At 41.5% G+C, this 14,596-nt stretch overlaps 1 protein-coding gene across 1 annotated transcript in view; it reads left to right on the top strand.

Annotated features, from left to right (window-relative positions):
* The window catches only part of cdh6 (cadherin 6), a 106,025-nt gene that overhangs the window by 61,883 nt on the left and 29,546 nt on the right, over nucleotides 1–14,596 (top strand). Inside the window, exons 4-6 of the mRNA XM_012855699.3 lie at nucleotides 248–367; nucleotides 4,480–4,647; nucleotides 7,576–7,763. Coding sequence (XP_012711153.2) covers nucleotides 248–367; nucleotides 4,480–4,647; nucleotides 7,576–7,763 — 476 coding nt within the window. The remainder of the gene's footprint in view (nucleotides 1–247; nucleotides 368–4,479; nucleotides 4,648–7,575; nucleotides 7,764–14,596) is intronic.

The following is a 14,596-nucleotide window of genomic DNA, read 5'->3' as shown; positions in this document are numbered from 1 at the left end:
TCCGTTTACATTAGGGCTCATCGATTACCTGTGGAAATCAGTCATGTGTGGAGATATAAGCGGCGTCGGGATAAAGATTGCTGCGGGTAACGTAAAGAGGCAGGCGCGATCAGTCACAGTCGGAGGAAGATCAGACCCCTCATCAGGGGGAGCATCAGCCTGACCAATTATCCAGAGGCTCATTCTTCAGCAGCATCCAGCAGCAATTCATGTGAATCATTGTTGTGATTTTGTTTTCCCACCGCAGGCACCTCGGTGATTCAGGTGACGGCCACCGACGCAGACGATGCCACGTACGGGAACAGCGCCAGGGTGGTGTACAGCATCCTGGAGGGCCAGCCGTACTTCTCCGTGGACCCTGATACGGGTCAGTACCTGCATTCAGTCGTTCTTCCTGTGGTTGGTTTACAGGGACTACTTTCAATTCAGCTAAAATGTATTTATATTGCACAATACATGTCATCTCAAGGCACTTTACAAAGGCAAATAAAGTTAAATCCTCCAGATTGGTCATAAAGTTTCCTCTCTAAGGAAACCCAGCAGGTTGCATCAAGTCTCTCCAAGCAGCATTCACTCCTCCTGAAAGAGCGTAGAGCCACAGTGGACAGTCGTCTGCATTGTTGATGGCTTTGCAGCAATCCTTCATACTGAGCATGCATGAAGCGACAGTGGAGAGGAAAACTCCCCTTTAACAGGGAGGAGAACCTCCAGCAGAACCAGAACCAGGCTCAGTGTGAACGCTCATCTGCCTCGACCCACTGGGGGTTTCATTTAGTAAAATGAATGCAGCGTAAACATTTAATCAGACCAAACAGTTTCTCACGTAGTTTCACTTCTTTTTTTCAATTTTTTTTATATTAAAATCGCAGATTTTTTCCTCTTGCTTTTTTGTTCGAATTATTTAATTGTTTTCAGGTTTTGTAAATTTTTTTTGTTCATAAAACATGCATTATTTAATTGATTTTCTGCCTTTTAATTTCCTTTTAATTTTTATTTTAATTGTTTTTTTTTCTTAAATTTTTACCTTTGTTTATTTTTTATTTTCATTTACAAAAGACTTGTTTTTTTTTTTAGTTTTGTCAGTTTTTAAAATTTCTGATTAGATTATACTTTTAAAATTTCCACCTAAAACCTTAATTTTTTTTACTTTTATTAACTTCTACATCATTTGCAACTTTATTTTCACTTTTGATATATCTGTCTATCTATATATATATATATATATATATATATATATATATATATATATATATATATATATATAATTATTATTATTATTATTATTATTTGCTCACACTTTCAGCTTACAGCATTTTATTTTTTTCATCTTTATCTTATCTTTTCTCGTCAGTTTTTTCTTGGACCTTTTCTCAGTTTAGTACCAGTCAGCTTTAAAGAAGTTGATGCTTCAGCAGTCATTAAGCCAGATGATGTTTTTTTTTTTTCTAAAAAAAAGTTTCTTTCATTCATTCCACTTACATTCTTAGTACATCTTGAAGGTTTTAATGCAGGAAACGGGTCTCTTGTCGACGCAGAATAGCAACATTCCTCCATCACAGCTGTGCTTTCACATCAGCTTCGGAGGCTTGGCCCTCCTACAGACTGGATGCTGCCTGGAGGTGGCCATTGTTGCGAAACATAAGCAAACAGAAATATTCAGAAGGCAAGCTGAATTAGAACAATCCCTGACAAGAGGACGTCCTGAAACCAGCCTAATTTTCCCAGAAACACGCCCGCCTCGCCTCCTCTGATGCAGCTGACGGGCGGAGCGGGATTTGCTGCAAATCAGCCGTCCTAAAGATCTACTTTTAATCATTACCGCGCGCTTTGGAACATATCCCGCTCGCGTCTAAACAAAAGAGTCAGGGAAAGAAAAAAAAAAAGCCATTTGCAGATTAGTGAGGGGATTAACAGTAATATGGTTTATCCCACATGTGGTATGTAAGCTGACATCCCCTCTTACACAAAGACATGCCTGGACATCGCGTTATAAGCAGGATTTGTTTCCCCACTCCTCCTCTTCTCCGGGTATTGTAGTCATTAAGGAATAACAAAGGTAGAAGCAGGGAGCGAGCTGGTTTCTAGAGCTGCAACACAACCTCAGAGATCATTGTTTTCCCGAACAGAGAGCTGCTCGCCAGATAAAGTGCGCATTGTTAGCAAGTTTTATTGTTTGTTCTCCATGGAAAAGGGGAAAAAAAGGGGGTGGATCTAAGCCATCATCACTTTCTCCTTTCGTCATTTTTAAATTCAGTGAATCATCTTTTCTTCTTCTTCTTCTTCAAGCTGGAACTGTGAAAGTTTCGCTTTATTCAAGGTTAAATGTATTTAATTTGCATCCGTCTGAGTCCGAACCCCCAGCAGCTTCCCTCCTTCAAATGAAAGCGTTTAGCTGCAGACCGGATTTAAGCCCCGATGGGAGACTGAGCGCACCTTTTCAACGCGCTGCCAATTACCGCTTCGCTCTGTCCCGACGCCAAACCAGAGGTGTTTCAAGAAGCGGGCGGCTGCACGGCGATAAATGGTGCCAGCATTAACACCAAGGAGACGATAAATGATCTTAAAAGCATTCAGATGCCGGCGCTACACTTAGGGAATTAAAGTTGGGTTTTCTGATTGTGGGCATGGGTTTTGTGCCTTTCAGCTAAAAAAAAAACACATACTAGGTGGGTAAATTATCTGTTTTATCTGACACAGGAGGCAAAAGAGACGAATGTTCACTACGTCAATTCAAGTCACAGGTGCCTAATGTTTGATATTTTATTCTGATCAACGGCCTCCGTCTGTGGAAACAGTTTTATTTTTAAGCCAAATTCTTTTTTTTTTTTGAAGGCGCTGACGTATTGTAACCTAACTTTGAGTCATGTCGTTTATCCTTGCTCTCCTCAGGTCAAATTCTCAAATATGTGCGAAAGCAGCTGAAATCCTCTCTAATGCTCATAAATCAAACAAAATAGGAGAACTGCAGATGAGAAATAAGAATTTGTGTTCTTCACTCTTTATGCTTATCAATGATCGTAAGAGATGATCGGGACTCATATGAGCAGATCTGATTGTAACTACGGATGTCACCACATAATCGACTAATGATTAATTGTCGTTTAATGATTAATTAAAGTGTGTTCCAGCCGATTAAGTGATACACTGCAAAAACAGAACTAAAAATAAGTAAACATTTCTTGAAATTTGTATGTTTGTTCTTGATTTGAGCAGGTAAATAAGATTATCTGCCAATAGAATGAGTATTTTGACCCCTAAAACAAGATAATTAGACATCCTGGACTTAAAATAAGATGATAGAGATGAGTTGATCCTATTTTAAGTGCAAAATTCTTATTCCATTGGCAGATAATCTTATTTACCTGCTCAATTTAAGGATAAATGCACTCGTTTCTAGAAAAGTTTAGTTATTTTTAGTCCTGTTTTTGCAGGGTAACGTCCGCTTAGACCTTATTTGTGTTGTAGTATGGCCTCCATCTAGCAGAGGGCGCTGACGGTCATACTAAAGTGGAGCCACACCGCAGTAGTAAGAGAAAAAAGAGAAAAAAGTAATGGCGGACGTAACATGAAGCGGTCCGAACGTATTCTGGTGTGAGATTACTTTTGCACTGTTTATTGAGGATGCAAAATTCTGTTTTTAAATATAAAGACTCAAGAATCAAGCTAATTAAGGTGGCAGCTAAATAGATCCCATTCAGCCAGGCTGCCTGGCGGAGCAGAGTCAGCTTCTCAACCAAAACTCACTGATGTGCTCAGAAGGCGAGGATGTGACGAAATAAAATCGGAAAAGTTCAATCTGTTGAGCTTGGCTATGTTCAAATAAATCTGACACTACCAGAGTTAGTTTAAATTGGACTGAATTGGGTTCAGTTCTGTTATTTACAGTCGGGCTGTGTAGACTTGGACCAAAACTTGTACTTGACTACAATAAGATTCTCATTTTATTGGACTGCGTTGGAGTGAATAGATCTAAACGTGTGATGCGTTTAATATTAAATTGCTATAGTATAAGTAAACTGATTCTGATTTCATTATACTTACTGTAATAAAGAGATTAGAAATAAAGACTTTGTCCAAAGATCCCAACAAATGTGCCACTCGGAGTGTTTCTGATTTTTTATCACGCATACTCTGGTAGCCCATTTCATGCACAACCAAGGTTTATTTGTATATTTCTACACACATTTTCATAGGAAAATTAGATGGGAAATATTTTCATATTCCAGCCTCACCAAAGGCTGGGTGCAAAAGCTGTGGAGGTGACCACATTTGAAGGGTGACGAGTTCACAGTGTGCTCTCATGCAGAGCATCTGCTTCCAGTTTTCCAGAGCGAGAAGGAAAACGGACTAATGAGCTGCTAATGGCTAATAAGCAAATAAACAAGTGGCGACTTTCCGTTAAAAACTGATTACTGCTTCCAGTTTGCCCCTCAGGTTGTTTAATTTTTTTATTTTTCTGTGCTCATTTTTTGTCCTCAGGGCTGATCAAGACGGCGCTGCCCGGCATGGACCGGGAGGTGAAGGAGCACTACCAGGTAGTGATCCAGGCTAAAGACATGGCGGGACAGATGGGCGGGCTCTCAGGAACCACCACGGTCAGCATCACCCTGTCGGACGTGAACGACAACCCGCCACGCTTCACCAAGAGTGAGCACCGGCCTTCTGGACACACACACACACACACACACACACACAGAGTGGCCAGTCAACAGCGGGAGCCGGTGCCAGGCTGGCAGCCCCCATCTGGTGTCAGTTTCAAAATGAATTTGGATTATTGCAGGGAGCTCTGGGTCGTGCACGACTGCGGTGGACCTCTTAAAGGCACAGAATAATTAAATATAGAGCCATATGACGGAGCAAAGGGTCCTGCAAAGCGCAACAGATCAGCCCTTTAATCCCTATTAAATGAAGAGAGTGCATTCACTGGGCTTTATCTCTCCCCGCCTCTTCCTCTCTCTTTGTCTCTCTCTCTCTCTCCCACCATCGAGCCTTTTTTCTCTGCAGCTTTTTACTCCATAAAAACCGCTGTTCTCACTTTAGTGCTCCAAACCGTCCTCGGTGCATTCCTCTTTCAGCCATCAATCCACATCCCGGGCTGCCTGGCTTTCAGTGGCCCTTTCCCTCTCCCTCCACGTCTTTTCCTCCCGTGCATCTGTCCACATCGGATTGACAGATTACCGTCCTCCTACCCCCCCACCCCCCGCTCTCTTTATCTGCTCGGTGTGGGCCATGGCGGCAGAGCACGTGGCTGCAGAGATCCCGTCGGCGCCTCCCGTCCATCACCGACGGGCCTCGCGGGATGCCTCAGGGTTCCTGCACAGCCTGGAAAAGCCTGGAATCACATTAATGTATTTTCTACGAGTGGATTAATGTGGATAAAAGAAGAAGAAAGCAGTTCAGTTTATTTCTGTCCCCTTGTTTTCATCCATCCGTCAAGTCATCGCTTCTCTGTCCATCCATCAATTAAATATCCAGCAACCAATCGTCCAACCTCCATTCTTCCATCTATTTATTCCAGGGGGTTCTCAAAGTGGGGGTCTGGGGGATTTTGGGGGGTTCGCAAGAAGATTTGTTGCTGAAGTGCTCGAAAGATTAAGTATTTCCTTATTTGTGAAACTGATACCAAAGTATACGGAAGAGGATTAGGGTCACTCAAAAAAAAAAAAGTCTACTCAATTCTGACTTTTTTCTCAGAATTCTGACTTTAATCTCAGAATTCTGAGATTAAAGTCCGAATTCTGACTTTTTTCTCAGAATTGTGACTTTTTTCTCAGAATTCTGAGATTAAAGTCCGAATTCTGACTTTTTTCTCAGAATTCTGACTTTTTTCTCAGAATTGTGACTTTTTTCTCTGAATTCTGAGATTAAAGTCTGAATTCTGACTTTTTTCTCAGAATTCTGACTTTTTTCTCAGAATTGTGACTTTTTTCTCTGAATTCTGAGATTAAAGTCTGAATTCTGACTTTTTTCTCAGAATTGTGACTTTTTTCTCAGAATTCTGAGATTAAAGTCCGAATTCTGAGATTAAAGTCAGAATTCTGACTTTAATCTCAGAATTCTGACTTTTTTTCTCAGAATTCTGACTTTTTTTCTCAGAATTCTGAGGGAAAAAAAGTCAGAATTCTGATTTTTTTCTCAGAATTCTGAGAAAAAAGTCAGAATTGAGTAGACGTTTTTTTTTCTTTTTGAGTGGCCCTAATCCTCTTCCGTAAAAGTATAACGTTAACACAAAGCTGCACTTTTTTTTAGTAAGAGTTCTACTTTATTCTCATAATTTTATGACTTTATTCTCATAATAACCCCCCCAAAAAAGGAAAAAGAAAATCCCACCCGCCAGTCGCCAGTCTCTGGCAGTGTCATTTTGGGGGTTGCAGGCATTCTTCCATCCTCAGTCCTTTTATTCATCCATCTGTCCATCAGTCGACCATTCGTCTATCCACTTATTCATTCATCCCTCTGTCCTCCGTCCATCATTTCCCGATCCTTCCATCCCCTCTTTTTAGCCGCTGCCATATTCTTAGCCTGACCTCTACTAAAACCTCTCCAGTAAAGCCTTTCTGGTCTTTCCTATTAATAGTAAAAAAAAAAAAAAAAGAGGAGTGTATAAGTCTGAGTCTGGAGAAGTGTGGAGTTTTGACGTATATGCGCAGGAAGCCTGGTGGCACATCCTGTCATCTCCACGCCCAGAAAAAAAAAAAGGGAGGGCGAGGACAGAGAGACAGGCAGACAAAAAAAAAAAGAGAGAGAGAGAGAGGAGAGATTGTAAGGGTGCACCCAAAGGAGGAAGAGTGTCAGGAAGCGATATCATTGTTGTCTGGCGGAGTGATGCCTCTTCTTCTCCTCCTGATGCTAAATACCTGTTAGCCTCGGGGAAACCTCCGCGCACAGCTTCCCCCCCTCTTTTCAGCGAACGTGTTTGGAGTGGAGTGTCACACAGACCCGCCGACTCAGGCGTTGCCAGAACCACTGTCAGCATGTTTTATTAGTGTGTCAGTGCTGTTTGTCTCTGCAGGCTGCGAGCGCGTACATCACAGCCCGCTTCGTTTAAGCATACGGGACGCAGCCATCAATCCATCCCCCCCCCCCTTCACTGCAGAGCGAAGAAAAAAATAAATAGTTTAATAAATAAAAACAAAAACAGGAGGCGATTAATTTATGTTGCGCAAATTGGCCTTGAATTTATGTTGCGTTTTGAACTAGCGAGTCGATGGGGCTTGTAGCGAGTCGGCTTGGAAAGGAAAGATGTTTTACAGCTCATCTGCAAAGCTAACGGCCATAAATCTATTCACACGCTCTGATTTGCTCCGACTCACCTTCTCCCTGACCTGAACTCTCCCGCTCACCCACTTATGCTGCTTCTTTTCACATCACCCAGGTTTCAAAAAGACATTTTCTCCGGTCAATATCTCGTTGTTGTTTTATTTTTTATATATTTTATTATTTAAATCGAAGCAATTTAGAGACTCTGTGCCCGTTTTGGGTTCCAAGCGTGAAAAGAAGCACGAAGGATGTGACCTGTGATTTTATTTTTACGCTTTTTTTTACGGTTTCTTCGTTGTTTCCGTCTCCCTGCAGCCCTGTACGAGTTCAGGGTGCCCGAGTCCAACGAGCTGGGCTCCACAGTGGGAGTCGTCCGCGCCATGGACGCCGACATCGGCCAGAACGCGGAGATGGACTACAGGATCATCGGGAGCGACGGGCCGGGGATGTTCGACGTCACCGTCAACAGGAGCACGCAGGAAGGCCTCATCGTGCTTAGAAAGGTCAGCAGCTCTCTGTCGTCCCGACACAAACACGAGCTGTGATACATTAGACCGTCATGACGGAGCTGGTGTGCATTTTTATTCAGAGCAACCGACTTTAGCTTCAGCTCCAGCGTCTAATACGGTACATTAGTTCTTCACCAGCTTCGCTCGTCACCAGATTGATGCTCATCCGTCTTGGGAAATCAGCCCAAGATTAGTCAGATTTGACGGACATCGTCTGCGAACATCAGTTTTCAAGCCTTGCCGCAGATTCTCTAATGTATCTGAGTCTAGACTTTGACTAGGCCATTCCTACACATGAGCGTGCTCTGGCTGGACGTGCTTTTCTGCCTCAGATTTTCATCCAGCATTGTCCGATCTTTTAACCTGACGCTCGCCAGCTGTATGTCGCTCCGCCTAGCTCCACTCACATCCATCTGGGACCTCTCCATAGGAATTGCCTTTTTTGAAGGCTGGCCCTTATCAAAACTTCTTGCATATGATTGGATAAGCCACTTGTCTGTCATCTTTATCGACGTGCTATTTCAACCACTCACACCGAAGCTAACCTGTGACGCTGATGAGAGCGACGCAGGAAAAAACAAAACTTTTTTTTTTTTTTATGTTTGCGGCTCTAGAGGCACGCGTTTTATTGACAGTGAGCTGACAGGAAGAGGGGGGAAGACAGGCGGCAAAGCGCCGCGGGTCGGAGTCGATCCCGGGCCGACCTCGTTGAGGACCAAAGGCCTCCCAATATGGTTCACGCTAACCGCTAACCGCTAACCGCTCCTGGGCGCGCCCCGGAAAACAAAACTTGCGAAATCCGGTCGGGAGAAGGGCGAAAACATGGTTTCCACCAACAAAAGCCTTCAGAGGCGTTCTCTGATGTTCTTTTAATGAAACAATATCAGGTAGATTGGACAACACGGAAGAAGTAGCAGCATCAATGCTAACGCTTGCTTCCTCAACGAGCCGCCATTGCTATCAAAACAGTCTCACGTCACGGTCGCTTCTCCACTACGTCACATCTATGAAACTCCAGCCCTGCGTCCTGATTGGCCAGACCATGAAATTGGTTGGAGAAATCACTCTCTATGGGCGGTGTCCCAGATGGATGTGAGTGAAGCTAGGCGGAGCTACATACGTGTGGCGAGCGTCAGGTTACCGATCTTTAGCTCCGTCCATCAACTCCCCCGGCTGAGGAAAGAACCTCACAGCATGATGCTGCCATCACCATTTTCCACAGAGGCGTCTGTGTTTTAATTGTGATGTCAAGGGTCCGATCTCTGTTGGTTATTCGGGGGGGAGCAGAGTTAACGTCTGTGTTTAAGGCACTTTTACGGCATGGTTTTGAAACATGACAAAGTGTTGTGGCACCAATAAAAGCCAGTGTGCATCATCCCCGCACATCCCAGCTGTTCTACTTTGATTTATTCTCCAGATATGAAGGCGTTTAGGCCACAGAGGATCACGTATGCGATAGCTGAAAGCTTTTCCCCCTTGGTTTTTTTTTTGTCTGCAAGGCTGTCTTCAGTCTAATTGATGGAAGCATTCATTCCTCCTCAGAGACCGTCTGCAGACAGCAAACAAGATTAAAACACAGAAACCACTATCATCAACTGCATGTTGCTTAGAAAAGACTCATTTAATGCACATTTTTATTTACACTCAAGAGTCCATCAAAACAAGACGTGGCTCTAATTGAGCAAATAAGTTCCCATTTTCCAGCCACACAGGCTGCACAACAGCTCCGGAGTGCGTGAGCATCCTGTGTACACAAGGCAGGGGATTGTTGCAGCTGTAGCGCCGTGTAGACGCCGCGTAAATCTGTATTTTTCACACACACCCCTCCCCTGAAAGGACGCCAACAAACACAGATAGGATATTAAACTTTTGATCTTGGAGATTTTCAGTGCTTGTTTACACTCGCAGCAGCTTCTGGTGGGGGTCTATTACTGCAGCAAACACACACCTCTGCAGCTCCGCTCCTGTTTACAGAGCAGCTGAGCTCAGTCGGAGGTTACGTTGTTATTAAGTGCTTTCTACACATCAGCAGCGTGCAGTTTAACTGTGACCTGCAGCTTTTTCTTGCGTCACTCTGGAATATTTACATTAAAATAGGGCTGGAGCATTTCTGAAGAACGTGATCCTTGTTGGAGGTGGTTATTTTGAATCTGACTGATTCAAATTAAGATCTGTGATTTGGGTTTTTGGTGCGAAGAACCACTTCAATACCACTACATATTTATTTAGTTTTTGCTTTTTTGTCACTCTTGCATCATTTAACATCAGACAAAGATAACATAAGTAAATATAAACAGTTGTTTAGAAAATACTTCATCAGTCGGGTAGAAGCAGCTATCTAATCCGACCTGGCTCTGTAAGAAAATATAATTAAGTTAAATTATAAATTAAAAAATGTTTAATTCATAATTTACTTTTGGACCTCCAGAAACAAGAAGCCACTAAAACAGAACCTGTCTGACAACATGAAGCAGGCTAAAAGGTCTCAGGGCGACACACCATGCACCGATTTAAAGAGATACAAGAAACAAAGTCTCTGACATCTATCAGTCTTGGCGATTTACCAAAATAATATAAGAGTCCATCGGCGACTCATCCAGGAGGTCACAAAAGAACCCAGAATAACATCTTAAAGGTTGCAGGCCTCATTTTCCCCCCCAGAGGCTGGAAAAAAAAGATGAAAGAGTTTCAAGGTCAAAGCCACTGCTGACCCAAAAATTCACAATACAGCTCTTTATAAGGTGTGCATCTTGTTAACAATAATTTAAAACTAACAACGCATTTCTAAAAGAGAACATATTAAAACGTGGGGACAGTAGTGTGAAGTCGGTTTGCTTTCCTAGGACCTGGACAGCCTGCTGGAACTGATTCTAGCAGAAATCCCTGTAGGAGAATGTCTAGGCATCAGTCTGGGACCTTAAGTGCTCCTAAGTTAGGCAGCAGGACATTGGTCTGAAGGGCGCAAGCAAATATCCGCCCTGAAATGGTTCATTAAGACCCAAAATGAATGGTTTAGGAGTGGCCTAGTCAAAGTCCGGACTTAAATGCATTGTGAGATACTGCAGCGGGACCTTAAATAGGTAATTCATGCTGAAAAACACCTCCAGTGTGTTTGAACGTAAACAACTGAGTCAAGATGCCTGTAAAAGACTCAGTGCAAGTTATTGTTTATGGGGTTTAGATCGCCTTATTTCCCAATAAAAATTAGATCAACATTTATGAAGTAATTTGTGTAGTTACTCAGCTTTTGGCTTGATGACAAAGGTAAAACAGAGTAAATCTGCCAGAGGACAAATAGTCACTCACAGCACTGCAGCCTTAGTTCAGACAGGAAGTAAACAGTTTACACACATCCAGATACATTCAGTCCGGTCCGGTTTGTTTTAACAGAGTCCAGCTCGGGGTAATAGTGTCCCCTGAGGATACACAGGGAGTCAGAGAGGAGAGTTCCCTCTTCAACAGGAAGAGACCTCCAGCGCAAACCGGACTCCGTGAGGGCAGCCATCTGCCTCTCCCGGCTGGGGATTAATGCGCCAACAGCATCGCTGGATTAAACTTGTGCATCTGAAGCCAGTCTGAATACGACCGTACGCGGCCGAGATGTAAATACAGCCGCGTGTTTACTTTCAGCACTGATGGAAGCAAATACCCTTTTAAAAAAAGTTAAATGAGAGATGTGATTTAATGGAACTAAAGTAGACGATCATAATGGATAAATCTGCTCCACATGCGGTGGGAATCTAAGATAGCGTGGGCAAATTTGTAGCAAGGACAGTCTGTTTTTATGATGTAAATTCCTGAACGTTCACAGCTTGATTTTCTTTGGTGCGTGCATGCCGGCGTGCCGACCAAAATCACATGCAGGGATGGCATTGCGTTGGGTGTGTTTGTTCTCTGTTTGATTACCAGTTTGACACTTAGGCTGCACAGTGAGGAAATGCATTGATAAAAGGAAAAGCTTTAATGTGTGCATTCATAAAGGCTACCTGAACCTCTGAACTCGGCGTGAAACCAAATTAAACACAACACATGAAGGACGGGGCATTAGTAGCAGTTTATCTAGTTGTAAGACTTAAGTTTACAGCGTCTTTGTTATACTGAAATGGAGATTTGACTCAAAGCTGGTAGTTATAACTAAACGTCAACAACTGGCCACATGCTGAACACAGACATGTTGTTATTCACAAGGCAAACAACAGTTTCTTAAGCAAGTTTCATAGTCAGTACAACAATGGTCCGACTGAATCAAAGCAAAACTACCTTTAATGGATGATTTGGCTTGGCCAAGCTTAAGAACCTTAATTTAGGGCCCCTGAGAGCATTTGTGACATATTATTATTACATTTAGGAAATATACTTTGAGCTGCGTTAAGTAAATGAGCGCATTTAGTATCTTATTTGTGATAGAAAGCAGTCGAGCTGACCTCAATTTAGAGACCCAAGGAGAAATGAGGGCAAATGTCTAGCAAAGGCCTAATCATGGGAAAGCTCAGTCAGTAACTCTTAACCAACTTTACACAAATTAAAGGAATTTTTTTTACCTTCATGTCAAGCAAATGTTCTGTTGGATATTTTTACACTGGTACTTCGGTGTTGGACCTGTTTTTAAATTATTTTCTCAAAGGACTTAGACTTAGACAAACTTTATTGTCATTTTGTATGCACAGAGTGCATACAGAACGAAATTTCGTTTGCATACAGCTTGAGAACATCAGCACTAAGTTAAAATGCTAAACGCGTAATCTGGTTCTGTTACATATTTGTGTCATAAATCTGTCATGATTTGAAGTTACGAGGGTTTGATCCTGAAAGAATTGCTACGAATGGCAGAAGATATGAAAGTGACAACACACTGCTTTTTTTTTACTAGGAAGTTTAGATGAAATCTCTGTGTCAGATTAACCGAAAGAACTGATAGGCACTTAGGACAGTAATGCTAACATTGTTGTACAGACAACACGGTGATAAAGGTAACCACTATATTACGGAAAAACAATGTTTAACATTATATAACAGGTGTTTTTTTGTTTCAAACTAAGAAAAAAAACAAAAGAATGACAGATATCCACTTTTGAAATGGCTTCATGCTAAGTAGCCACCAGTTAGCTTTTAATTTTACTTCTAAATGATGGTGTGATCCATTTGTTTTCGGAAGCCAGAATTTCCGACTCCAGAGTACGAAATTTTAACTAGAAAACTCCTTAAAGTCGGAATTACGAGTCGGAAAGTCCGTGCTAACAGGACCGCTCCCGAGTTCCGCGTTCAAGTTGGCTGCTACTCGCAGCAACATTGAGTAAAACAATATTATAATTGTTTTTAGCAGTTCTCTATTATTTATATAACATTTAGTCAGTCGAAGACGTGCTGCTTTTCAATCTTCATAAAACGGTGTGTTTCATTGCTGTTTACATGCACCAAATACCATATGGAGGAGTGTTTTTGTCATTGTTACTGTTTTAACACTAGTGGCCAAACGAGCAATGAAAATTCGCTACCTGTTGTTGTTGTTTAACATTTAATTTAAAGTTAAACCTTGAAAAAAGACATGGCAACAAAAATGTGACTTTAAAACGCATTCTGAGACTCAGGTTGGTTGTATTTATACATTAGCATTGTAAAACTAAGGTAACAGCGACATTGTGCACTTTTTTCATGTAAAAGTAATTTATTCGAATAATAAAAATGTGATAATTACATAATTGTGAGACAAAAGGCAATATGTGTGTCAACCTGAGCAGTTGTTAGTTTGAATAGTTGTTACTTTAAATAGCTGTTTGAAAACTGTGCAGCTTGAGGTCTTGTCTTCTCATCTACTCAAAGCTTGTGTAGGTGCTAGTTTAATTAACTATTTCCTAAAATATCGGTCAGCTTCAACAACTGTTATCTTGAATGATGAGTGGCATGAAGTAGGTAAAAGTATAACATTTAGTTAAAATAGTTAATAGAAGAGTAGAACAAATATAGTTTGAATGATTTTAGCTCTAATGGCTGTTAGCTTAAGGAGCTGTTAGCTTTGGTATTAGCTTGAGTGGCTGTTAGCTTTGATAGTATTAGCTTGAGTGGCTGTTAGCTTTGATAGTATTAGCTTGAGTGGCTGTTAGCTTTGATAGTATTAGCTTGAAGGGCTGTTAGCTTTGATAGTATTAGCTTGAGTGGCTGTTAGCTTTGATAGTATTAGCTTGAGTGGCTGTTAGCTTTGATAGTATTAGCTTGATGGGCTGTTAGCTTTGATAGTATTAGCTTGAGTGGCTGTTAGCTGTGATAGTATTAGCTTGAGGGGCTGTTAGCATAAACAGTTATCAGCTTGAACAATTTGTTTGAAAACTGCCTACTCAGGGTTTTTTTTAGCTTTATTAACATTTAGCTTGTATAGTCACTTGATTTAGCAGCTTTTAGCGTGGTTAGCCATTTGCTGAAATAGCTGTTAGTGAATTCTGAAATAGATGAGTAGTTGGTCACTACACCAAATTATTTGTCCATGAGCTTTTACTACCCAGAATTCACGGCACATGTAGACACTATGAGTGAAGGTTAGCCTGATAGATTGGTTCCAACAGATCCAAGAGGGCGAGCCTAATTAGGACCAAAGTTGTTGCTGCAAAGTTTCTGTTTGAACATTTTATTTTATTTTAGGTTTTTTTAAAGGGCTGTTTAATTAAATGTATATAAAATCTGATTCAACTTAGTATTTTACTGTATTGATATTGCATCTAGGAAAGTATTACAATATACTTTTTGTCTTTTTAAAAAGCGATAAGTGATAAAAGTATAGTAATGACAGCAATTAGTCTTTACGTCCATCATCTAATGAAACAAAACACTTTGTG

The sequence above is a fragment of the Fundulus heteroclitus genome, chromosome 21, assembly GCF_011125445.2.
Source record: "Fundulus heteroclitus isolate FHET01 chromosome 21, MU-UCD_Fhet_4.1, whole genome shotgun sequence".
NCBI classification, from domain to species: Eukaryota; Metazoa; Chordata; class Actinopteri; order Cyprinodontiformes; family Fundulidae; genus Fundulus; species Fundulus heteroclitus.
This window is presented reverse-complemented; position numbering and strand designations above follow the sequence as displayed.